The sequence below is a fragment of the Colletotrichum destructivum genome, chromosome 2 (genome assembly GCF_034447905.1).
Source record: "Colletotrichum destructivum chromosome 2, complete sequence".
NCBI classification, from domain to species: domain Eukaryota; kingdom Fungi; phylum Ascomycota; class Sordariomycetes; order Glomerellales; family Glomerellaceae; genus Colletotrichum; species Colletotrichum destructivum.
Window position 1 is genome coordinate 2,980,918 of NC_085897.1, and position 23,017 is coordinate 3,003,934.

At 57.7% G+C, this 23,017-nt stretch overlaps 9 protein-coding genes across 9 annotated transcripts; 5 read left to right on the top strand and 4 right to left on the bottom strand.

Moving 5' to 3' along the window:
* The first annotated feature begins 720 nt into the window (after positions 1–720).
* On the top strand, positions 721–2,247 carry CDEST_03138 (Putative ornithine cyclodeaminase/mu-crystallin, NAD(P)-binding domain superfamily). Its single transcript, XM_062919297.1, has one exon. The coding sequence runs from the start codon at positions 948–950 to the stop codon at positions 2,079–2,081; it is 1,134 nt and encodes a 377-aa protein (XP_062775348.1). The 5' UTR covers positions 721–947; the 3' UTR covers positions 2,082–2,247.
* A 172-nt stretch (positions 2,248–2,419) lies between these two features.
* On the bottom strand, positions 2,420–2,888 carry CDEST_03139 (uncharacterized protein; the record flags this gene model as incomplete). Its single annotated transcript, XM_062919298.1, has 2 exons — positions 2,420–2,565; positions 2,621–2,888. The coding sequence occupies 2 exons, from the start codon at positions 2,886–2,888 to the stop codon at positions 2,420–2,422; spliced, it is 414 nt and encodes a 137-aa protein (XP_062775349.1).
* A 276-nt stretch (positions 2,889–3,164) lies between these two features.
* Positions 3,165–5,637, top strand: CDEST_03140 (Putative heterokaryon incompatibility; the record flags this gene model as incomplete). The annotated part of the gene is made up of 3 exons (XM_062919299.1): positions 3,165–3,255; positions 3,316–3,441; positions 3,496–5,637. The coding sequence occupies 3 exons, from the start codon at positions 3,165–3,167 to the stop codon at positions 5,289–5,291; spliced, it is 2,013 nt and encodes a 670-aa protein (XP_062775350.1). The 3' UTR covers positions 5,292–5,637.
* Positions 5,638–5,958: 321 nt separating this feature from the next.
* On the bottom strand, positions 5,959–11,660 carry CDEST_03141 (Putative oxoglutarate/iron-dependent dioxygenase, alpha-ketoglutarate-dependent dioxygenase AlkB). The gene is made up of 4 exons (XM_062919300.1): positions 9,840–11,660; positions 8,756–9,787; positions 8,423–8,685; positions 5,959–8,367 (listed from the first exon to the last, which is right to left on the bottom strand). Exons 2-4 carry the CDS (start codon positions 8,831–8,833, stop codon positions 7,731–7,733), a joined length of 978 nt encoding a protein of 325 aa, XP_062775351.1. The 5' UTR covers positions 8,834–9,787; positions 9,840–11,660; the 3' UTR covers positions 5,959–7,730.
* Positions 6,237–7,837, top strand: CDEST_03142 (Putative decaprenyl diphosphate synthase-like superfamily). Its single transcript, XM_062919301.1, has 3 exons — positions 6,237–6,650; positions 6,722–7,133; positions 7,190–7,837. The coding sequence occupies exons 1-3, from the start codon at positions 6,567–6,569 to the stop codon at positions 7,678–7,680; spliced, it is 987 nt and encodes a 328-aa protein (XP_062775352.1). The 5' UTR covers positions 6,237–6,566; the 3' UTR covers positions 7,681–7,837.
* On the top strand, positions 9,249–11,633 carry CDEST_03143 (Putative tRNA (guanine(37)-N(1))-methyltransferase, SAM-dependent methyltransferase TRM5/TYW2-type). The gene is made up of 6 exons (XM_062919302.1): positions 9,249–9,308; positions 9,375–9,630; positions 9,691–9,792; positions 9,851–9,928; positions 9,979–10,397; positions 10,449–11,633. Exons 1-6 carry the CDS (start codon positions 9,303–9,305, stop codon positions 10,965–10,967), a joined length of 1,380 nt encoding a protein of 459 aa, XP_062775353.1. The 5' UTR covers positions 9,249–9,302; the 3' UTR covers positions 10,968–11,633.
* A 2,846-nt stretch (positions 11,661–14,506) lies between the features above and the next one.
* CDEST_03144 (uncharacterized protein) lies at positions 14,507–15,030 on the bottom strand (the record flags this gene model as incomplete). The annotated part of the gene is made up of 1 exon (XM_062919303.1): positions 14,507–15,030. One exon carries the CDS (start codon positions 15,028–15,030, stop codon positions 14,668–14,670), a length of 363 nt encoding a protein of 120 aa, XP_062775354.1. The 3' UTR covers positions 14,507–14,667.
* Positions 15,031–18,119: 3,089 nt separating this feature from the next.
* On the bottom strand, positions 18,120–19,082 carry CDEST_03145 (uncharacterized protein). The gene has a single exon (XM_062919304.1). The coding sequence runs from the start codon at positions 18,610–18,612 to the stop codon at positions 18,196–18,198; it is 417 nt and encodes a 138-aa protein (XP_062775355.1). The 5' UTR covers positions 18,613–19,082; the 3' UTR covers positions 18,120–18,195.
* A 2,571-nt stretch (positions 19,083–21,653) lies between these two features.
* On the top strand, positions 21,654–22,429 carry CDEST_03146 (uncharacterized protein; the record flags this gene model as incomplete). The annotated part of the gene is made up of 2 exons (XM_062919305.1): positions 21,654–21,830; positions 22,202–22,429. The coding sequence occupies 2 exons, from the start codon at positions 21,654–21,656 to the stop codon at positions 22,427–22,429; spliced, it is 405 nt and encodes a 134-aa protein (XP_062775356.1).
* Positions 22,430–23,017: the final 588 nt, after the last annotated feature.

Sequence of the window (23,017 nt, forward strand, 5' to 3'; positions counted from 1 at the left end):
CATACGGGGTCCGCGGACTTGTGTTGTCATCGTTGTGTGCGACGTCGTATCGACATAACCCGCGCGCGCCATCGAGAGGCCGCATACAACCCCGAGCAGTTGTCGTCGAGGAGTACCGCGCAGGAGACGAGACAACAGGCTGGCGAGACTGCCGCTCGAAAATTACAACCTCGCCCACCGCCGCATGACGTTTCAGTCGGAGTCGACGGAATGGGCCATGATGATGAGGACGACCCCGGGGGTGATGATCGCCGGTGCGGGAACGGCACCGATGATACCCACCGCGTTGACTAACATATGCAAGTGATTCGTTTCGGTCGATTGCAGAGTGACGGGATGATACTGATGGCATTGTGCTTCTTCGTTATACTTCGTAGTTCCAACAAACACGGGATACTTGGTAGTCGATTTTTCTCCCACAAACGGACAACGGGGGGGTTGGACTTACGGCTTACACAGAGAGTCCTGCACGCATTCCCACTGACTGAAGCAGTGGATCGTGGTCGTTTTCGGTGTACGTCGCCAAGACGAGCAGTGAATTCCCAAAGGCAATGGAGGCGCCGCCGACGATGCACAGAAAAGCCGGTGCGCGCAACCGATCAATGATTTCTTGTATCTGAAGCGCTGCTGTCCGCCATTTTTTGTTGGCATTCGCAGCTCGGCCCAGCCAAACCAAGCCGGCAGGCCATCCCGAGCGTGTCCGAGATCGGGCCTCGGAGACAGGGGCCCGGTCGGGATCCCCACACTACGAACCCCTCGGAGGGGCACCCGGCTTACTACCGCAACATGTATACCACACATCGTACGACTTCAACGACGTCGGTCTTTCAATCATCGTCAAGCCTCTCTGTCTACGTCGGTTAGCGACCGTCCAACATTTTGCAAAGCTGAGAAAGCAAACCCAACTACTCACCTCGCAAACCCCTCTACTCCTCCTCCTCCTCATCATGGCTTTCACCGTCTTGTCGGACGCAAACGTGAAGCAGCTCTTCCAGGGCTTCGGCCCGGACGACGTCGCGCTCATGTCCGACGTCCTCACCGACGCGTTCCTGTCGTACTCGGTCGGCCAGGAGGCGCAGTACCAGCCCCACCGCGCCGCCGTCGTCCGCCCCAACGGCCAGACCGGCCTCTTCATGCCCGCCACCATGGAGGACGGCATGTCCGTCAAGATCGTCGGCCTCCCGCCCCCGTCTTCCGCGTCCACCGATCTCCGCTGCGTCCTTACCGTCTGCGACGGCACCGGCAGGGCCGTCGGCATCATCAACGCCGAGGAGCTCACGGCCTTCCGCACCTCGCTCGGCTCCATCCTGCTGTACCGCTACCGGAAGCGGACCGAGAACGTCGTCGTCTTCGGCGCGGGGAAGCAGGCCCTGTGGCACCTGAGGCTCGCCCTCGTCCTCCGCGGGGGCGACGTCGGTAGCATCACCGTCGTCAACCGCTCGCGGGCGCGCGCTTCCAAGCTTATCGAGCGGCTCCGGGCCATGGGCAAGGCCAGCGGGGTGGGGGCCACCGAAGCCGTCTCGTTCACCATCATCGAGGCGACCCCCGACAGCGCGCCGGGCGACGACCGCCTCCGCTCTGCCGTCGAGGGGAGCGACGTCATCTTCTGCACGACGCCGTCCACGCAACGCCTGTTCCCCGCCGAGTGGCTGACCTCCGAGCGCGCTTCCGCCAAGACCCGGTACATCTCAGCCATCGGGTCGTACAAGCTCAACATGAAGGAGCTCGATCCGGACTTCCTCCGCGCCGTCGTCGACACGCCCTTCGGATCCTTCACCTCGGCCCGCGGGGGCAGCAAGGACGGCGTCGTCTTCGTGGACAGCCGCGAGGCCTGCTTCCTGGAGGCCGGGGAGCTGGTGGACGCCGGGATCCCCGCCGGGAAGATCACAGAGGTCGGGGAGCTTACCCACAGCCTCCGTGAGGCGGACGAAACGGAGGCGGAGCTGCTGCGCGACTGGCTGGGGAACGGGTTGATTGTCTACAAGAGCGTTGGGATTGGCATCATGGACCTATCCTTGGGCAAGGTCATTTTGGAGTTGGCAGGAAAGCATAAGATTGGCACAACACTCTCGGATTTCTGATTGCGGTCATTGAGAATGGCTACAGTTCCAACATGTCTCGCTGGGAAGGATAAGACAGGGTTGTGTAGGCCTTAAATGACTCTGCTGGCACAGGAATTTCCCTGTCTGCAAGTTTATCACATGGTTTTTTCCCCATCTTTTCAGCAAAAGGAAACTTGGGATTAAGAGGGGGGGGAAAGACAGGCATTTTGATAATTCACTTCTATGTAATGCACATCATCCAAAGTCCTCACTTGCTGTCAGCAATGAGTGTCGTGATACAGTGTCTTGGGTCAAAGCAAAACTCCGCTTCCTAATGCTGCCGCACTTTCAAAATAAGACGGAGGACGTTCCGTTCTTCACAATAAAGCACGATCTCGGCCTATCCATTGATAGCTCATAGTCCAACTCTTCCTTTTCACAACAAAGTACAACTTCAACCCACGCTTATGCTTTACACGTCGGTTTTCACCCTTCACCATAAAGCAAAAGTTCCCAAACACATCTACACATTTTTCGAGCCAATATTCGCCTTTTGCATACGGCACCACTTTATTTACCAGCCGAAAAACTACCAGACACCTTTATGTTCAGATCGAGAAACAGCCTGGGAGAACCCTGGTTTGCGCCAGAAAATAGGACGCGGAGCGGACTCATCCAGTACCCAGGAAAGACGAAATCCAGAGCAGTCGTTTCTTGGGAGGCTGATGAGGATGGAGATGCGATTATGGCGGACGTGGCCGATGCTTCCAGCACGGTTGGCTTCTTTGACGCGTTGGAAGCCGAGTCTCTAAATCGCTGGGAACTTGACGAAGATGGAGATGCCATCATGACGGACGTGGCTGCTGTGACCAATATGGCTGGTTTCCGTGACGTGGTAGAAAACGAGTCTCGAAATTGGTGGATGCTTGACGAAGACGGAGATGCGATCATGACTGACGCGGTTGGGGGCTTCGATTTAATAGAAGCCAAATATCGAGTCAGCTGGGAACTCGACCAAGATGGGGATGTGATCATGGGATATCTCTGATATTGGATTTCGGCACCAACACCGGCCCCGCAACTTCGACATTCGGACTCCACTCCGGACCCGTCTCCGACCAAATGGCCCGGAGCATGCGCCGCCAAGTCCTGGCCCAGGGCTACGGCGTCGTATCAACATACGCCAAGTGGGGATCGCCCAATGAGGACGGTGGTAAGCCCTCCGAGGATAGGTTCGGTTTAAAATCATGAAGACCGCAATACTGGACATAAGCCCCCGCATTTCCCCCCCCAGCAACACCGTCAGCCGCTAAACCTCGTGGATCGGACCACGTCGTGGATGTGATGGATGGGAACCAAGCCTCCATGGCAGAGCTGCAGACGGCTGTTCAGAACTTGGGTGAGTAGACTTGAGCGACCAAGAGTTACACTGCTGACCCGGGTCATGCTTCAGGATACGACGGAGACTGCGCTCGCCCACGCCTACAAGATCCGAAGCGGCAGATCCGCCTCTTTGCTCTCCAGCCCGGAGATCCTGGCAGCACTATTCGGGGTGCTTTCAGTATAGCCAACCTCGACGATGGGCCATCTTATCACTGCGTCTCATACGTCTGGGGCGATGCCCTGAACACCGCGGATATCGTCGTGGGCGGAGAGGCGTTCACCGTGACGACTTCCCTCTTCTCGGCTTTGTGCCGCATCAGATCCTCCCGGGACACCATCAACCTGTGGGCCGACGCGCTCTGCATCAACCAGGAGGACAATGAAGAGAAACGCCTACAGGTCAACATGATGTTCGAGATCTACAGCAGGTGCACCAGCTGCTTCATCTGGATGGGCGAAATCGACACGGACCGCGAGGGACTCACTGTTGATACCGCCCGGGTCGCTTTCGACTTCATCAGCCTCCTACTCACGGCCGGCACTAAAGACCCTTGGCCAGAAACCCTCGCAGCTCCCGAATCGCGCCTGTCGGTCGGCCGGACGCTGCGCGCCTTGATGGAGTGCCCGTGGTGGTCGCGGGTGTGGACGCTCCAGGAATGCGTCGCTCCCGGCGTGGCGACCGTTCTCTGGGGTCCGCTGTCGATCCCGTGGGCTTCCGTTCTGAAAGCCGGCAGAAGGATCCTGCGGGGGGTGTCCGAGGGCTGGGAGGACTATCTGAACGCCATCAACTGGGAGGCGAACTTCTCCGCCGTGGCGGTGCCCCTCCTCTCGCTGGACGCGGAGACCAAAGCGCGGGACGCCGAGTGCAGGATACCGGCCCTCGATCTCTTCTGGCGGTACACCCAGCGCCAAGCGACGGACCCGCGCGACAGGGTTTATGCCTTGCTTCCGTGGGTCGGGCATGCCCTGGAGAGCGTGGCGTCGAGCGATTACGAGGTGAGCTACGAGGAGCTCTACAGCCGCGTGACTGCGGATCTCATTCGGTTCGACCAGTCGCTGCTGCCCTTGATGGGACGCCCACCGGGCGAGGTGCCGCTGGAAGGGCCGTCTTGGGTGCTGGACTGGGTACGGATGGAAAAGGGCATCGCGGAGACCGCCGACGGGCTGAATTTCTGGGTCTCCAACCTCTTCCACGATGAGTTCGACGCCTGCCGCGGCCTCCCCGCGATGGAAACGAGCAACCTGGTTTCGAAGGATGGCCGCCGTCTTCACCTCCGCGGCTTCTGCGTGGACACGGTCGCCATGGCGGCCGTTCCACCGACGGAGACCTCGAGAGATGAAGATGAGCTTGGCGGGTATACTGCCGAGCCTTTGGTGGCGCGTTGGAGACGATATATGGCAGCCGATGTTCTGGACCTCCTGGCTCAGCAGGAAGGGTCAGATCGGAACACGGCGATGGACAAGCTGCTGCAGCTGAACCAAGAGGTCGAGGAGGCGTTGAACGGCATGATGATATCCGAAGAAAAGGAAGACCCGGGCATCGAAGGTCTGATGCTGAGGGACAGCTGGAGAGAAAACTGGCTGGCTTGCGGCAAGCGGGACGTGTTCATCACGAGCTCCGTCGGTTTCGGACTGGGTCCCTGCAGTATGAGACCGGGGGACGAGGTCTGGGTTCTCTGCGAGGGGAGGATGCCGTTCTTGCTGAGGCCGGTCCGGGAGGAGGGGGATGGGGGTGGTGAGTTGTTGACGCTGCCTGGACGATCTGGGTTTTACCGATTGGTGGGCGAGTGCTACATGCACGGCGTGATGGAAGGCCAGGCGGTGGAGGGAGAAACGGCTCGTTTGCGGACGATAACCATATGCTGATTGCTCGAATCAACCACTTTTTTCGTCTTTTTTTCAGAGGGCCGTTGCTTGCAAAGAACCTGCACCGGCCTCCTCTGCCAGGGTCATTCGGGGAATAATACACCGGGAAGTTGTAGGGGTCAATACTACATCATCTTCCATCTTGGACGTTTAAGTTCTTCAGACCCTCTCCGTTTTAACCAACGCTGGAGCTTGCACTTGCTGCAAACTCTTCTGCATACGGGTATAACACAGATCGATTCAGACGTAAAGATTGACAGCAGCCACCTCCTAACTTGACGTACAAGCCGGGATATGCCACGACAAAACCAGACAGGGGATAAGCTTTGAAGAAGCACGCACTTAAGGTTGGTGAACAGCATAGTACAGCAATCTAGTTAGTAGCTTGTGTTAGGGGTTGCAGTAAGATATGCAGTACAAAGGTTAATAATGTAGCTTATCCTACTTTGAAATAACAAAGGGATAGAGATAGTCTATATAGAAATGAAGCAGGAAGCGAAGCTTACGGACCTAGCCTGAGCAGCAGGTAAGAGCATCGTTTTCTCAGTGCGAACTGCGCTCTCGCCTGTGTTGGGACCACCGGCCGGACATGCCGACAACACGGACCCGGGGCAGGCGGCGCCCCCGGAGCCAGCTGCCAGCTGCCAACTGGGGCCGAAAGTTTGCTCAACTTTTTTTTTTTTTGGTAGGGAGCTTCCGGAAGACGTGCCGGCCGCTGCCAACGCCCCGCCAGCGCCCGCCAGCGAGTGGCTGGAGTGCCTGGACTTTTCCCAAAGGGGCCAGGGTACGTACCGCTCATCTGCCCCACCGACCGGGAAGATTGGGGGAAAGAACACCTCAGCTGAGCCCTCAGCCACGGGCAGCTTTGCTGGAAGTAGCGGCGCAGCATCCACTAGGAATCCACCAGCCCAACCAATGTCGTATTACCGCGTCGCACTCATGGAACTCCAAAGTCCATATGGCAGCTGCCGACCCGGACTCTGGGCGACAAGACCGACTTTCGACAGGTTTCCTCGCCCAAGACGTCGTCATCCCATCCCGCCAAGAACAAACCGGCAAACTGCGAGCTCTCGCCGCGTAACCTCGTAGACCCATTTCATCCTTTCATATATCTCGTCCAGCGCATAGCTAGCTGTCCCGCTCGTCAGCTGTCGCATCGAACTTTTCCTCCCTCTGCTCAACAAATTTCCAGCATCCCACCTGCAGCTTCTCACATACACACATACACACAAACATCACTGCTCGCGTCGTCAACCCACCAGCCTCCCCACCGAGATGCCCAACACGAAGGACCGCAAGGTCTTGAGAACCGACGATGTGGTGAACCTCAAGGAGGAAGAGAAGAGAAAACTGCTCGCGGTATGGTCTTCCTTCGTTGTATCCTTTTCTGCCTACCGGGCCATCACCAGCTAATAGCTCTACCCCTCCAGGAACACCTCCCAGACGGTCCACCCGAAGACACGCAACGCCAGTGGCGCGACGATGACATCCCCCCTAAGGGCAGGTTTGGCCTGCGCCGCGCCCTTCGTTCGAAGCTGCATCTCGCCGTTTACATGATCCTGCACGCCTTCTTCTCCCTGTACATCAGGATACGACAGGCATGGCACCTGGTGTGCTACCACGTATCCTCCATCTTGTTCTACCACCACCGGACACCGGAATACATTGAGCGCGATGTCGTTGCCTTGAAGAGGAAGCCGAAGCACCTCAGTGTTATCTTGAAGCGGGAAGCGGGCGGCAGACACGGCGCCGAACTGGAGAGACTGGTTGCTGAGGCGGCCGAGGTTGCCGTGTGGTGCGTCTGCGCAAAGATCCCCGTCTTGACGGTGTACGAGCGAACAGGTACGCTTCACTCCCTTGGAAACCAATTGGGTTATCATGCCTAACATCTGCCCTAGGCCTCCTCAAGCACTACCTCCCTCACCTCCAGCAGTCCATCATTCAGAAGTCTCGATCCTATTTCGGCAGACACCAGCCGGCCCTTACCGTGGCCATGCCCCACGCTGACGAGGTTCTCGAATCCCCAGCCCATGGTGACTTCGTGCGCGACGATCCTCGTCACCTCAAGGTTCTCTTCATCTCCGCCGAGGACGGCCGGGACTCCATGGTCGATCTCACCCGCACCCTGGCCGAGATGTCCCAGAAGGGCAAGCTCCACCCCCGTGACATCAGCACTGATCTGATTGATGCGGAGCTGTCTGAAGGCATCATGCCTGAGCCCGACTTGCTCATCTCCTTCGCTCCCTACGTCGATCTGGATGGCTACCCGCCCTGGCCTATCCGGCTGACCGAGATCTTCTGCCTGCCGGACAACCAGGGCGTCGGATACCAGGTCTTTTTGAGAGCGCTAAACAACTACGCCAATGCGCAGTTCCGCAAAGGCAAATAAGAAAAGAGAAAAAAAAATGATGTTGAGGTCGCGTATACCCTAGGAGAGTTTCATGGTTTCCCCTCGAGCTGGTCTTTGGCGGAAGCTACCCGCATTTCCCGCATCGTTTTATCCCACCGATAGACAGGCCCGGTCCCGACATTGTAGTTGTAGTAATTTTCAGTTCCGTCCTTCACCATGGCCTTCCTGAACGTGATGTTGATACGCCCACCGTCTTCCGCGTTCTTCCCGGTCCGCTTAGGTATCGAATGCAGCCAGTTGGACTGCGTGCGCCCGCGCATGAGGATCATGTCGCCGCTGGCCAAGGGTAGCTTAAGCTGCTTAGGCTGCGGCCCGTGCGGGTTCTGGTCATCCGGGGGGATCGGCTTGTGCTTCATGAGGAAATCCCTCCGCGCGCCGAGGGAGAAGGAAGCGATGGTCGGGTCCGGGCCCAGGAACTTCTCGTCGTCGCTGTGGAACGAGATGCTGTCGGTGCCCGAGGCGTAGTAGTTGACGAGGCAGAAGTTGAACCGGCAGTCCGTCGCGGCCTCGGTCGAGCGGCGGAGGTCGTCAAGACACTTGGGGATCGGCCGGGGCGGGTACCGCTCGTACCGCTTGTCGTCCACCTTGAAGCCGGACCTGACGTCCACGACCGAGCCGTCTTCGTCGAACCGGGCCGTCTCGTCCAGACCGAAGACTGTGGTGTACCTGTGTGCATCCGCGTGAGTTTCCGCGAACCGACCGCAGGGTGGGAGTGGCAAACCTCGGCGTCCGGATATGGGTCTGGTAGCCGCCCCTGGTAATGTCGTACTCGACCCGGTAGAACGGCAGCTCGGCACGCAGGAACTCAAACAGCTCTTTGGCAAGGTACGAGGGGACGTACGGCTCAAAGTAGACGAGGTCTAGGTCGGGCTGGTCATTGACGTCCCTCCCCGGACGGGCCGGGAGCGACGAGAGCTCTTTGCTGATGCTGGACGGCAGCTCCGAGATGGCGATGGGGTAGTTGGCATGGTTGGAGCGCCGGACCTGGTGTAAGCGGGCTCATGGTCAGTTTAACTCACACGCGCGCGACGGGGGGGGAGGATGGATGCCGTACGACCTCGCCCGGCTCGTCTTGACGCGACTTCTTCACGGATGGTGCGAAAAACGCGTCCAGGGTTCGCTTTTTAGACATGGTGTGCTGTAAAGCCTTGAACAGCTGGTGTGTTGAGCTAGTGTGGGACAAGCTTGGATGAGCCGGGGACCGTTGAGTAATCGCTACGTATAAAGACCATTAAACTACCATGTGATTGGAGTAATGTGATCGAACTGTCGGGTTGCCGCTCCTCAAACTCTGCAAAAGGGTGTTCACGAGAGGTCAGGATGATTTCGTTCCTCTCAAGCCCAATCCGTGTCAAGATGAGAGAGCTACAGCTCGAGAGTCCCCCAAGAGAGCCGCCAACCAATCATCGATGACGTTTACACGATGTGGCTTCAGTGACATCACCCTGTGGCGTTCGAGCTCCCAGACGGCGCTAGCTCAGCAAACGACGTGTGTGGCGCAGCCTCGTGGATGCGCCACTTCTAGATCCCTGCCACGCTAAATGGAGTTTTCCTTCAGCCTTGCCCCTCCATGACTGTACCCGATCACCGACTCTTCAAACATGGCGGTAAGTCAAGACCCCTGTACGGCGGCCGTACGTTCTTCTTGGGTATAACTCTGATGACCCGGGCAGAGCCAAGAATCCGATATGATTAACCTGCGGGCGCCTCTTGCGCGCGCTGCCACCATCCTGGACCGGTCGCTCTTCTCCAAGAAGTTGGAGCTTGCCGCCGCTACGGTCAAGGACCCACGCAACATCTCCAAGTACCGCAAGCAGCTGGAGAAGTCCAAGGAGCTTCTGCGACTCGATCGTTTGGACTCTTGCAGGAACGATCCCAAGGCCCCTGGCCTGAAGTGTCTCCTGCTGCGCCCGGGCATCAAAGCCGATGGTGTGTTCGTTCGTTCTCCTGGCGCGGGGTTTGGGGTCTGTGACTAACACCGACTTCCAGCGCCGACGACATGGGGCCCCATCTTTCAAGAGGGCGTCAAGACCGGTGAGCTGGACGTTGTACCTTACGACTTGGAACTCGACTATGACTACTGGTCCTATCGTAAGTAAGCCTGAGACGCCCCGGGAGATGAGAGACAGAGTGCTGACCATCATCCAAGTTGACGTGATGACATCCATACTGCCGGAGGAGCTCCACGTGGAGATTCCCGTTGGCTTCAACACCGCCGGTCATGTCGGTAGGTTGCAGCATGGCCATTGCTGGAAGTGCATCCACTAACCGCCGCAGCGCATCTCAACCTGAAGGACCCGTACCTCCCGTACAAGAAGATCATCGCCGAGGTCATTCTGGACAAGAACCCCAAGATCCGCACGGTCATCAACAAGATCGACGATGTCGGCAACGAATCCGTCTTCAGGACGTTCGCGTACGAGGTTCTCTGTGGGCCCGACGACCTGAACGTCGAGGTCAAGGAGAACGACTGCGTCTTCCAATTCGACTATGCCAAGGTGTACTGGAACAGCAAGCTGGAGCCGGAACACACAAGGCTCATCAGCAAGTTCAAGCCCGGCGAGGTCGTTGCCGACGTCATGGCAGGCATCGGACCGTTCGCCGTCCCAGCTGGAAAGAAGGGTGTGTTTGTCTTCGCCAACGACATGAACCCGGAGAGCTACAAGTATCTCACCGCTGCGGTCGAGAGGAACAAGGTGAGTTTGCGGGAACATGCCAAAGGTCGCCCTGCGATGCTAACACACCAGGTCTCGCAATACGTCCGCCCGTACAACATGGACGGCCGCAAGTTCATTCAAGAGGCCGTCCATCAGGTCTACGACGCCTCAAGTCGGGGAGAAGGCGCCGTGATCAAGGCCAAGCAGTCCAGGAGCAAGCCTCAGAACCCGGCTCCCGAGCCGAAGCGCATCCCGATCCCGCCTACCATCTCACACTTCGTCATGAACCTACCCGCTTCGGCTTACACGTTCGTCAACCACTACAAAGGCATCTACCGCGGGCACGAGAAGCTCTTTGAGCCGCACACGTCGACCAAGCTCCCGATGGTCCACGTACACTGCTTCGCCCTCAAGAGCGACGACGAAGTGCCGCTGAACGACATCCTCGAACGCCTCCACGCCGAGATCGGCGTCCGGTTCAAGGTCGGAGACGCAGACAAGTACGGAGAGGTGGACATCTACAACGTGCGGGACGTGGCCCCGAAGAAGCGCATGTTCTGCGCCAGCTTCCGCATCCCGCCCGAAGTCGCCTTTGCCGAGGGCAGCTGAGTGAGCAACCGTTCGTTCGGTCTTGGGAGAATGCCGCCTCGCAGCATCGCCTGGTCGAGTCAAGCCACGAGCGGGTATATGGATGCCTGTTTGGTAGCACAATCATTGTTGTGAAACCGTTAGTAGGGCCGTCAACCCGTATTCCACTCGCGCCACGCCGGAGCGCGGCCCCCCGGCTCACCCAGACCCCACCAGACCCCGCGCCGCTTTCATTTGCATTTGCAGCCGGTAGTACGAGATGGCAAGGTCCGTACGACGGTTTCACCCCTTGGTCCCCCAGCCTCGAGGGCAGGCGAGGAGATTGCCTGACCGGTGGTGGTGCAAAAAGGAGGGGCTGGTTTCGAACCGAGATAACGCAAAGGCGTCCTGACGAACTCATGACGGACATCTGGCTGCGTTTGGTCATATGGTGGAGACAGCAGCTGCTGCACCAAGAAGAGAAAAGAAACAACAATAACAACAACAACGACAACAATGACAAGCAGAAGAAGAAGAGGAGCAGGAGCAGGAGGGGCGAGCGGAGCAGATGCCCCTCCCTCCCGGTTTCGTCTCGGCGGTTCAGGCCACGAACCAAATGCTGCCCCAATGGCTGCATTGCATACGCCTGTTCGGACATATATGCAAATATTACCACTTACCCTTTCCATCTGCATATGCGGCTACTACCTCTCTTTATAATCTGTATTCTCCCCCCCTGCCCACATGGTGGATTCTGTGGCGGCAGTGGTGGTGGTGTTGAACGCTGGCAAACCCAACGCAGCCACCATCACCCAACATACATGTGATACCGCCCGTCTGGCCCGGCGCCCAATCCCAGCCCAGGGGCCGGCACGCCGATGTCCTGGACCGAGCCTCAGTACATGTTTAATTCTCCTCTGACGTCGTGCGACCCATCCCGCGGCGCCGCGGCGCCCAGCCGAGCGTCGGTGTGCGTCCCCCGTCCTGACCACACCCAATGTTCTTCAAGCCCCGGACACAATCTCCTTGGAACGCATGTTTGTGTGTGTGTGTGTGTGTGTGTGTGTGTTTTGTGCCCCGCCCTCCAGAGGCGCCCGCGTCGCCGCACCATGACATGAAGATGATGACGGACTCGCCCTCCTCCGGCGAAGCGGGGCATTGCCAAGCAGACAAGCAGACCAGAGAGAGGGAGAAACTGAGAGCCTAGAACGTAGGAACAGCCCCCATGGACCTGAAATGCTCCCATGTTCACATCTGTGGTCCGCCGCCTGCCTCTCCCTAGAAATCCATGCCTCCACCCCTATCCACTTCACCACAGCTATCAAACCGGTATTATGCGCGTTGTGTGCGCGTGTGTGCGTGTGGATGTGGACGTGGTTGTGTCTCTTGTCAAAATCCACGACAATCTGGAACCCGCAGATCTCCCCTTTTCCCACCCCTGTCCTCCCGGGTCAAGTTTCCTTGGGAGGCCTGTCTCGTCGGCCAATTGATCGCTCAGTGGTTTGATGCCATGCCGCCGCCACGCATGTAAGTAAGCAAATGGGAAGGGGGGGAAGAAGAGAGGCGATGGACACCACCACCACGACGCGCCATCTCGTCAACCCCCCCGAACATACATGGCCTTGTCGAACGTCCATGAGGGTCTATGTATGCATGTACACCAACGCATCTGTACACACGCCACGATACCCACCCGTCCAACATTGGACTCCCGTCGCCGGCCGCGGCGGATCCCCGCGCCCTCTGCGACGACGTGCGTGCAGCTTCGCCTGTCAGCCCTCTCTTCTCTTTCACGCTCTCGGCGGAACGAATCTGTGGCCCTCGACGATGCATTCTCACACACACACACACACACACCACCTAGGGGAGCCGGCGTCTCGTCACCCTGGGACCCCTCGTATCATGCCGGCGATCCTCCCCTGCCGGTCGAGATACGCGATGCCTATCGACCGTGAATTCCATCAACCACACCCCCCTTCTCCTCCCGCCCTTTGTCCATTTCACGTTATCATCCTCCGCCCCTCATCCGAACTGCAGAGTTCCTCGTCCATAAAACGCATTCTATATATCGGGTTGCACCTCTGTTATGCACGAACATGGATGGGCACGAGTGAGTTAATAGAAGATACGGGGGATTTCGAGAGATAAGGGTGACATTCGGAAGGGGGGCGGCGGCGTATACCGGTGTACCTTTTTATCTGTAGGCATACAAGAGCACACTGGATTCGATCCCCGGTTGCGCTATTGATATCCTTTCGCTTCTGGGCCCTGGGCCAAGGTGGGGAGCCAAGCCGAAGCCAAGGTATGCCGTGCATGTTGCTGTTGTGCTGAGATCCGCGGCCAAGGCTGCTGCTGCTGCCGCCGCCGCTGTACGTTGTCGCAGATACAAAAAAAAAAAAAAAAAAAAAAACACGCATGAAGGAGTTGACCGAGGTCGCAGTGAGCCGCCGAGTGCTACTGCTCGCTCAGCTAGTAGGGTGCGGAGAGAGGCCGGAGACGGGGACAGTCAGAGTGTGTGTGAGTGAGTGAGTGAGCTCGAAACGCCACCTTTCAGCAGACGCGCTTTACCATGCTCTGCCGTGCTCTGCCATGCTCTGCCATGCATCGCCATGCATCGCCATGCACCGCCATGCGCCGCGGCGATATACAGACATACGCCATATGCCAGCAAGGTACTTACACCCCTTCTCATCTTTCGTCATTATCAAGGCCCTTACACACACAGACACATACACACACGCCCGAAGGTGCGGTGTACCGGTGACACGGCCAAACGACTTTCCAGGCTGGGCTTTTCTATTCTTCTTTTCTTTTTCCCCCCCCCATCCATCTTATGTTCCTATTCTTCTGACCCCTATGCCAGGCTTGATCTGACGTACAGATGGAGAGCGTCGTACCCACAACGGGACGTCCCCGATCCCCCCCCCTCCCCCTCCCATCTAAAGAGCTGAATAGGACCCCTGGGAGATGCAAGCAAATGCCCGCTCACGCCCTCCTGCTCTCATGCCGCCGACGAGGCGATGTGAGGCAAGTTTCGGGGTAAAAGCCCGTCAGCCCGCCAGCCAGCCAGCCACCCGGCCAGTTCGCAGGATGATGTGCGTAAACGGCTGAATCCAAATCATGCATCTCCCGCTGGCGAAGGAGCGCTCATCAGAGGCAATCAATCCGTCATCACCATCTGGGTCGTGATAGATCGATGAGATAGACACCCAGCCCCTCCTCTTCCCTCCTACCCCCCTCTCAATGCCTAAATCCCGGCTTCGATCGCGGTGGGAGAGCCCAGCTACGAGAAGGGGGGAGGAGGAAAATCCCCGAGAGCTGTCTAGCGGTCGTCCCCGTCGCTGATCTGCTACCCCCCCCCCTCCCTTCAGGGCACGTCATCTTCCAGGGTACCGCTATCCAACTCGGATTGCGCGTTGTAGATCAGCCCTGTGGGAGTGTTGATCACACGTGCAAATGGGTGGGTGTTCTGTCAACCGCTAAGCTACCTAACTCAACCGCAATCATTTCCTCCATCTCCAGAACCGTCGACAATCTCCTGATTCGACCCCGTTTTACCAGAATGACTAACCAACCGACCGAGAAAGAAAAAAACGCCATTTAGGTAAGCCAAGGACGCCGTCTTCGTCACTCGTCGAGGGCATATGGGGGGGGGGGGGGGGGGTTTAGGTTCCTGAGCTCAACTAAAGACGGCCTACGCCCCGCCGGCTCGAGGTACAAGGCGCGACACGACGCCAAAAGTCTAGAAAGAAAGAACAAGAAGGGACTCAATGGGGGGCGGGAGGGGAAGAAACAAAAAATAAAAATATAAACAAAAACAAAAACAAATCGAGATGACTGACTCTCTCTCTCTACCGGATGTTCCTGATCGAAAACTCGATTTTGGATGGCCCGGATGGCCTGCTAGCCGTGTGCAACCAACGGGGCCAAGGACCGTACAGGAACCAACGTTCGCGGCCACACCCCCCTCCCCTTCCCCCCTTTGACATGTGGAACAGCCAAAAAAGAAAGAAAGAAGTAAAAAAAAAAGAGAATAAATAAATAAAGATAACATCAAGAAGGGAAAGAAGAACAAGAAAAAGTAAAGCCGACAACGAAAATACATGAGGGAAAAAAAACGGGGCCCATGCATCTCTTCCCCCCCCCGGTCTACTGTATAGTTGGGCCGCCGTACCACCGTAAAAAACCCCGTCCAAGACGACGAGAGGCTCCGCAAACGGGGGGCCCAGAGGCGCTACTATGTCTTTTCACGAGTGTCTGTCTAGTGAAAGGCGGCGGCGGCGGCGGCGACGGCGGCGTTTCTTCCTCCCATGGGCGGCCGGGAATTACCTTCGGAGACTATTCCGTCCCATCACCTCACTCTCTCGAACGATGGCGCCCTCGTCCAGCCCCCCCTTCCGGCTGGTCGCCGCGGCGGGAGTGGGTGTAAGTCGTCGGGAGAAAAGGGAGGCACAACGGCGGTTCCTCTTCTGGGGTGATTGCTGCAAATGGCATATTATTCCGGCACCGGGCGCGCAATCAACACGCCTCCTGCGCCGTTCCACCTTTCGGAACTCCTCCGGTGCGCACGGCGGCGGCCCCGGCGGCGGCGGCGGCGGCGGCGGTGGTGGTGGTGGTGGTGGTGGTGGTGGTGCTAGTGTTGAGTGGGTGGTGTTGGATCTTCGATAGGACGTTCTAGGCCCTCCCCCCCCCCTCCTAGGCTCGCATAACCCAAAACATCCCGACTCTCGTTCGTTTTTACTCAACAAGGCCTGCCACTCTCGCTACCGTGCGTGTAACCTCCGAGATGTGAAGAAGAAGAAGAAGAAGCACCCGCCTCAGCGTCAGCATCAACATCAGCATCAGACACGGCGACGGGCCTGGCCGCCCCTCCTCCCCACCTACCACGCTGCGCTTCTTCTTCTTCTCGGCGCGTCATCTCGAGACGGTACTGACGACTTGATGCCGGACAACCGGCGACGAGATGATGAGAAAGGGGGGAGTGAAGAAGAGTGGGCGGGACGAAAGAATCCCGTCTGTTTTGAGCCCGCGCCTGGGTGTCCCAGATGACCCCCCCCCCCCCCCCCCCCCCCATCCATCACTTCACCTCATCTCTCTCCCCCGGTTCGCCTCCCCCCGGTTCCCCGGTGTAAGCGCTACCCATCATCGTCTGTTGCAGTCGCAATGTTCCCTGCCCGCGCTGCGGAGATATAAAATAAAATAAGATCAAAAAAACAAAAGGCACACACACACACACACCATACCATTGCTCATCGCATCTTTTGCGCAACCACGTACGGATGCTGTAACCTGGCCACGTCCGCCCCCCCTCCCCCACCTTTTACACCATTTGGCTTTAGGGAATACAGCCCCTAAGCTCCCGATCTTCCGGCCGCCCGGCCATACCTGGCCAGCCCTGGTGCAATAACCGGCGAAATAGGACAGGAAAAGGGAGAGGGTGGGGGGGGGGGGGGGAGGGAGACATCGAAAGCTTCTCTTGGTTGATCCCGTCGCAGGAAACTCTGTTCGGCACGCTTGACGCCTTCAAATGCTTCAATCGAGAAAGCAAAGCCAGCCTGGGACCCCCTCCCCTCCCCACCCCCGATTGCGAGTTCACATCTCGTAGTTCACATCTCGTTCGGCGTGGCAGTGAAAGAGATGTCGGCAGCGCCCATGATATATGCCCCTTGACACCACAGCCCAAGTTCGAAACCTGCGCAGTGTCGAGGTGTGACGGCTGTCCAAGGCCAGAGGGGGGGGGGGACCATGGTGTCGGCTTCTGCCGCCGTGTCTTCTCGTGATTGTCATCCCTGGTCGGGCCTTGCTCGCGAGAGTGACTCTGCCGGCGGCGGGCTTCGTAAGTTTGTAAGTGTACACAGTACAGTAACTGCGCTCCTCCGCAGCCATCGCGAAGGGGGCCCGTGAGACAGAAACAGAGACCCCCCCGAGAAGACCCCGCGGGGAAGACTCCGCGGAGAAGCTTCTTGTTAATATGCGCAGAGTTTCGCAGCCCACTCTGCATGTCTGTGGTGTAAGTCGAGGCGGCTCGAGAGAGGGGAAGGAGAGTGAGAGAGATATTCCAGATTAGCCTCATCCAAGAGACAAACAAAGCTTCCCCCTTCCCCGCGCCCTTTTGCAACCCGGGCCCTTGCTGGTTCGAACCCCGCACAAAAGTCAACACAGGGCAGACCCTGCCATTGCTGACCCTCTGTCTCACTGGGGGGGCCCCGGAAACCATGTACAAGTAAAATCTGTCTGTATCCCCTCGAAGGAGCTCAAACAGCACGCGGACTGCATAGCAACCCCTCCAATACGATACAACGTCTGAGGAGGGGGTGAAATAGACACGCATCGATCTCGATATTCGCTCGGACTTCAGAGCTCGGGGCGTGCGGTTGGGAAGAAACAAACATCGCATAGCCGCCGACGAGAGGGAGAGGGGGAGAGAGAGAGAAAGGAAGAAAGAATGAGACGAGCATAACCCGGGGCGTCGTCGATTGGCCTGCGAGGACGGCGCACAGCCCGAGGGGTCGCGTTCCAGGTTTTGGATCGCCCCAGCTCCAGACCACACACCACACAGACAAGAGTACATAGTAGATCGAAGCTGAGAAGGCGGGGAAAGGCATATCGACGTTCCGGTCGAGCTCAGACGTACTCCTGTACTCACTCATTCGGCGGTGCAGTCTCTTGTTTGATAGCTACTGCTTCCTGTACGTCGAGATACTACGTCCTCCCCCCCCCCCGCAATTGACGAAACAACGGGAACAGTCGGCTATGGTTGGTGTCTTCCGCAGGGCCGTCGACATCGACATCGACATCGACGGCGACGGTGACGGTGATGGTGCCAACATCCGGCTGTCATTCCGTCTCATGCCGTGCAAAAAAGCCTAGTATCGCTCCGCCTGCTACGGCTCTGGGCTGCCGAGTCTCGGTCGGCCCAGCGGCTTTTCCCAAGACCGCTCTCCGCGCCCAACGATTCCCTCGGCGCGGATCATTGGTGGCTCACACGCCCCCCAAAGCTCCTCCTCTGATATCATTCAATACTCGTTGCTGATAACCGGCCGCAAACATAACGACGTGCCGTGCCTGGCTGGGCCAAAGCAGCATCCCATGTATCGCACTGCACAGCTGGCATGGCGTGATTTTTTTCTTCTTCCACATCTCGGGCCCGCAAAAAGCCAGCTGATATATGTCCCGATATCGTGATATGCGCCCGGTTGCAAACGCGGGACGGACGCCCAAGACATCGTGAAGCCAACGCTGCTTAGACACCGACGAGCTTTGAACTAGGCTAGATTGACGGAGCAGGTCCGGTTCCTCCCGTTTCGTCCCAGAGGGGCGCGCGCGCAGTGACGCCGTCCTCGTAACCCGGATGTTGCGGCATGGGACGCGGTCGGCCGTCGTCGTCGTCAGCAGCAGAGAGAGGGTAGGTAGGGCGCCATGCTTGGTCAATAGGCGACCACCAGACATTCTCTACACTACGGATACAACTCTGTGATATCGGGTTGCCGGATGGGACTGCTACGGGGCTCAACTTGCAGGTTTGCAACCGGGGAACGGGCGGGAATGCAGATCGTCTCCATAGGTACTCGAAGCGATCCCAAAGGGGGATTGGATGGGATGGGATGGGATGGATACCTGGCGGAGCCAGCTTGCAGTATCTCGCCGAGAAGTCGACTTCCCAACGACGCCCGTTGTGGCCAAACATGTCGATTGTAGGGTACTAGTGGCAGATGGCTTTGGAAAGATTCGAGATCGTCGTTGATAACGCGACTGATAGATACCCTTGCTTGCCTTGGGGGGGAGCTCCAGGTTGCAACACACATGTCTGCGGACGGAGTTGCCGCAGGGCTGTGGCGCCTAGACTGTCACTCTCCCGGACGTGTTGCTGAAAGCGAGAGAGGTAACAAGGCTCTTTTGGTGGGGGGGGGGAGGTGACTTTATCGACTCGAGCACGTAAGAAGCCAAGTATCGCCCCTAATATCAACTTTGAGCTGCCCGATATGATTGCTTGCAGATTTTGAAATCCAACAATCCGCTGTCGGGAAAGGCCACGAGTGTCGGCTTTCAGAAGCGAAGACGAATGTTATACCGACTCTAGAAGACGGGAGCGGAAGTCCGTTACCGCCACGGCGGCAACCATGTATCGAGCCATGATACTGACCTCGTCAACTATATATATATGGAACTGACGAAAAGTGGCGTTTCTGTTCGTGTTCAACGGCGACCAAAAAAAAAAAAACACCATCGTCGGTGTTTATGGGCCTTCATTGGACGCGTCACGGTAGACCTGGGCGAGACGAGGCAGCAGCGGGGGGGGGGAGTGGGGGGCATTCCACACAACTGACAAGATCCCATCGCAAACTCGTCAGTTCTGGGTTGCAAGACCACAATACAGGGGGGTTTATCGCAGGTGTGTGGCATCCAAGTCTGCGTGTTGGGCCGGGATTCTCTGCGATGTGGGTGGCATCTGGCAAGCCGTCAGCTTGGTAAAGCCGCATCGAAAGTGCCTCAATGTGACCAGTCACAATATAGAAGACTTGCGATCTCTGGGATGTGAGCCCTGGCGCCCTGGCCCTGGCCACCCGCCTTGGGGGGGATGGTGACTGCTGTGGTCAAATAACCGCAACTGGTTGGCGAAGCTGCGCATGGCGCCTAGCTAGCGAGCAGCATTAGTTTCTGACCTCCAGCCGGCGCTGCCAGGGAACAGAATATATGTACGGACGTCTTTCGGCTCCCTGTTTAGAACGAAAGGCTCCGATAACGAATGATGCCGTCGGAGTTCCTCTGATTCTGCACGAGTGCGTCCGGTGTGTGACGTTGATAGGTCGACGGGCACAGTGAGCGACAGGTGAAATGAGTGACATGAGGACGGCGCTTCTTCTTTTTCTGCAACAGCCCCTTCCCGGACGACAGTCCGACGAGGGTGTCGAGAGAATAAAGTAAACAAAAGAAGAAGAAAAAGAAGATGGTGATGATGAAGAAGCAGAAGCAACGGCTTACTATGAAAGAGCTGATTCGCGGGCACGGTACTTGGCATTGGGGGATATCAGATATCCAGAAGGGATGTTTGTGGAACCGTGAGTGGTCTGTCTGCATACGTAATCTACTTACAGTCCGGCTTGTCAATCGCGTTGTAAGTACGACGTAATATCGCGACAGTGCCAACGTCAAGAAAAGCAAATCTTTGGCTAGGTCCAGATCCCACCGACGTGCTCGGCCATCCCCTCTTCCCCGCGACTCCTGTTGCCCTCCTCAGAGCCGCAAGTTGCAAGAGCATTCGGGTTGGCTTTGGCGGGAGCGTCCTGTCGCTATCAAGTGAATGATAACCCCTTTGCCACGTCCCACCCAACATCAGTTTTTCCATTGGTCCCCCCCCCTTCTTTCTCTGGGGAGGGGGGGCTCGGACGAAGTTTGGACTCTTTCCCGGTTCCGGACCACTGAACTACGTTGAGGCATTATGCTTGAGAAAATCGACCGAGTTGCTGCGTCGATCAGGGTCCTGATTTCCCGCATGCCGCACGCCAAAGAAGAGAGAGAGAGAGAGAGAGTTAGAGAGTTTCGACGAAGCAAACTTAGTTGCCAGGGCGGCCGTGGTAGTGGAGATTCGGGCCCCATTCTTATCCAATCTTCACCCACACAACGGCCGCGCCCGGACAGATGGGGCGGGAGACTTGGAGCGACGGCGCGGGCCACGGCGCCCCCGGAGGGCACGAAAGAGGAATGCTGTACGCGCCCGGGCCCTCAATCTAGATTCGGTTCGCTCGTGTCTGACGACCTACCAGAGAGCGAGTACGCTGGATAGCGTCGAGTTACTGGAAAGTGCTCAAAGCTCTGGTCTCTCGAACGAAAGCCGGTGCTGCTGGGCCAGGAGGGGAGACATCGGCCGCAGGGTTGACGGCCTATCGGATGGGTAGCGCTGAGACGTGTGTTGGACGAAAAATGACTGGCAGTCACGGTATGGCCCATTGAGTTGTCCTTGTTAGCCGGCACATACAGGGAAACGGAGGCCATGCCATCCTGTCCCTGATATCTTGCAGCCGTCGGTTGTCTTTGCCCTTATCTTGTCTCTTCGGCGCGTCTACGATGTACCCAGTCGCCACACTGTAAATGCCGTGGACGAAAGGGCCGACTGACTCTCTCTCTCTCTCTCTTTCCATGATAGATAAGTCCTGAGTAAAAGTAAGTGAGTGGGGGATGCCCGCCTCCTTTGTTGGGCAGGTTTGGGAGGTCTTGTTTCCCACCGGGGCCATCACAGTCCTCTTTGAGCAGCACGCTCGCTAGGAGTTGTTAGTGTGGCTTACGTGCAACTGGAAGGTAAAAAGGTCGCACGCATGGCTTGGACTGCCTGGTGCTGTCACTGGCTGGACGGGGCTGATGCGGTGGCAGGGCGAGATAATGGCGTCGTTTTGGATGTGGGAGGGAGGGGGCTGATTAGCCATCCGCCAAACATGCGGAATGACTGGCTGGCTGGTTAGTCGATGCACAGGTCGGTCACGTAACGAGCGTGGAATGGCCGGGTTTCCCAGGTCGTACAGCAGCAGTCGATGGTGGTGAACTGTCCGCAGAGGTACGGGGTCGTCAAAAGTTGCGCGCTTGAGTAAGAGAAAAGCCTTGTTGCGTTACAGCCATGCGGCGAGGGTGGAGTGCCGCGAACTCTGCCCCCCCTCACCGCGTCAACTTGCAGCGTTACTTCGTCCCTTCAGATGCACGTCTGAGGGGGGGGGGGGGGGGGGGGGGGGGGAAGCCATGAACGAGGCACGGTTTGAAACATGCTACATCGATTGGACGACTCCAAGCGGGCGGCGAGCCGGGAAGGAGACAGGGCACTTCATGGCATGGCAGACCATGGCAGGAGCGACGAGACAGAAACTGGGCAATGTGGCTCTCGCTCCGAGCCAAGCCAAGCCAGCTGCGTCCGGATATGTAAGTCAGGTAGCTGTCGACGGTCGTTGCTTCTTCTGTAGCGTTGTGGAGAGGGATAAGAACCGCCCGGGTTTGATGCGCGAGACAAGCAAACACCATGGACTGGCCTCTGCGCCATAGCTTCGTGTCTGGTCGAACGGGCAATGCCCAGACTCTGGGGTGTGGAGATGCTTCAGATGGCGGAGGGAGAAACCGGGGAGAACCGGAGAGGACGACTGTCGGACGAAGTCGGGTCGGGCGTGGATGTAGAGAGAGAGAGAGGACAAGAACGAGAAGAGAAAAAAAAACCCCCCTCCAATGTTGGAATGTGTGGCAATTCGCAATACCTATGCTAGATGGCGCATTGGCTGCGTTGCTCTCCGTACACGTAGGTGCAGATGGCAGGTTTCAGTGCATTCACACACTTCAGCGCGCGTCATGTCACCTTGTATACAGGTACAGGTAGCAGCACCCTCAGGCTGTCTGCTTGGACGGGGAGAGCGTGGTCTAGACCTGCTCGACCGTCGCAGTCGACATCTCGACACCCTGTTGGCCAGCAGCGTCCCTGCTCTGCCGTGACCGACCCCCGGCGTCCGTTTCCCTGGCCCGATCTTGGATAAGTTACGGGCGATCGATCCGCAGAAAGAGAAGGGCGGCGGGCGGCGGGAGTTCGTTCAATAGGAAACAGCTGCTCAAACAATTCTTGGTCCATGTTGACATGGTAAAACTTGCCGTCAACAGCGGGTGGCATTCATTCCGGGAGAAGGCCAATCCTGTTGCGCGACACACCGGCCGGGAGAAAGGGAATGGCGGGGGCAAAGAAGAGTCCGTCATCCATGCATGCATGCATGCATGGCATGGCCTCTGCTGCTCTGCGCAAAGATCGACACCTCCGGCGGATTGTAACACCAAGTACAGAGTAGGTACTACTCTGGTGAACAACGCTTCCGGATCGATAAGAGAGAGAGTTGGTTGTCGAAGAGAAGACAGAAGCTCACCCGGTGAGTCGGACGGGTGGGCGAGCTGCGGTGCGGCATCGCATCGCATCACATCGCAGCAATGAGTCCCGGACACCCAATGCCAGCCTCGTTTCGGGGCGCCGAGTCGCACCGCCGCGTCGTGCAACACTGGCGATGAAGACTCGCTCGCCTCGTGGACCACCTTAGCTCTCTCCACAGCCGTACTACAATGGTAGAGGGGACGTCTGG

Excerpts from the sequence above, each read along its gene's own strand:
- CDEST_03138 (XM_062919297.1), top strand. The coding sequence starts at position 948 with ATGGCTTTCACCGTCTTGTCGGACGCAAACGTGAAGCAGCTCTTCCAG.
- CDEST_03141 (XM_062919300.1), bottom strand. The coding sequence starts at position 8,833 with ATGTCTAAAAAGCGAACCCTGGACGCGTTTTTCGCACCATCCGTGAAG. Across the intron at positions 8,686-8,755 it reads AAGACGAGCCGGGCGAGGTC|GTCCGGCGCTCCAACCATGC; the intron begins GTACGGCATCCA and ends CGCTTACACCAG. Across the intron at positions 8,368-8,422 it reads ACCCATATCCGGACGCCGAG|GTACACCACAGTCTTCGGTC; the intron begins GTTTGCCACTCC and ends GGATGCACACAG.
- CDEST_03142 (XM_062919301.1), top strand. The coding sequence starts at position 6,567 with ATGCCCAACACGAAGGACCGCAAGGTCTTGAGAACCGACGATGTGGTG. Across the intron at positions 6,651-6,721 it reads AGAAGAGAAAACTGCTCGCG|GAACACCTCCCAGACGGTCC; the intron begins GTATGGTCTTCC and ends CTACCCCTCCAG. Across the intron at positions 7,134-7,189 it reads GACGGTGTACGAGCGAACAG|GCCTCCTCAAGCACTACCTC; the intron begins GTACGCTTCACT and ends CATCTGCCCTAG.
- CDEST_03145 (XM_062919304.1), bottom strand. The coding sequence starts at position 18,612 with ATGTTTGGCCACAACGGGCGTCGTTGGGAAGTCGACTTCTCGGCGAGA.
- CDEST_03143 (XM_062919302.1), top strand. Across the intron at positions 9,793-9,850 it reads CTATGACTACTGGTCCTATC|TTGACGTGATGACATCCATA; the intron begins GTAAGTAAGCCT and ends CCATCATCCAAG. Across the intron at positions 9,929-9,978 it reads CAACACCGCCGGTCATGTCG|CGCATCTCAACCTGAAGGAC; the intron begins GTAGGTTGCAGC and ends TAACCGCCGCAG.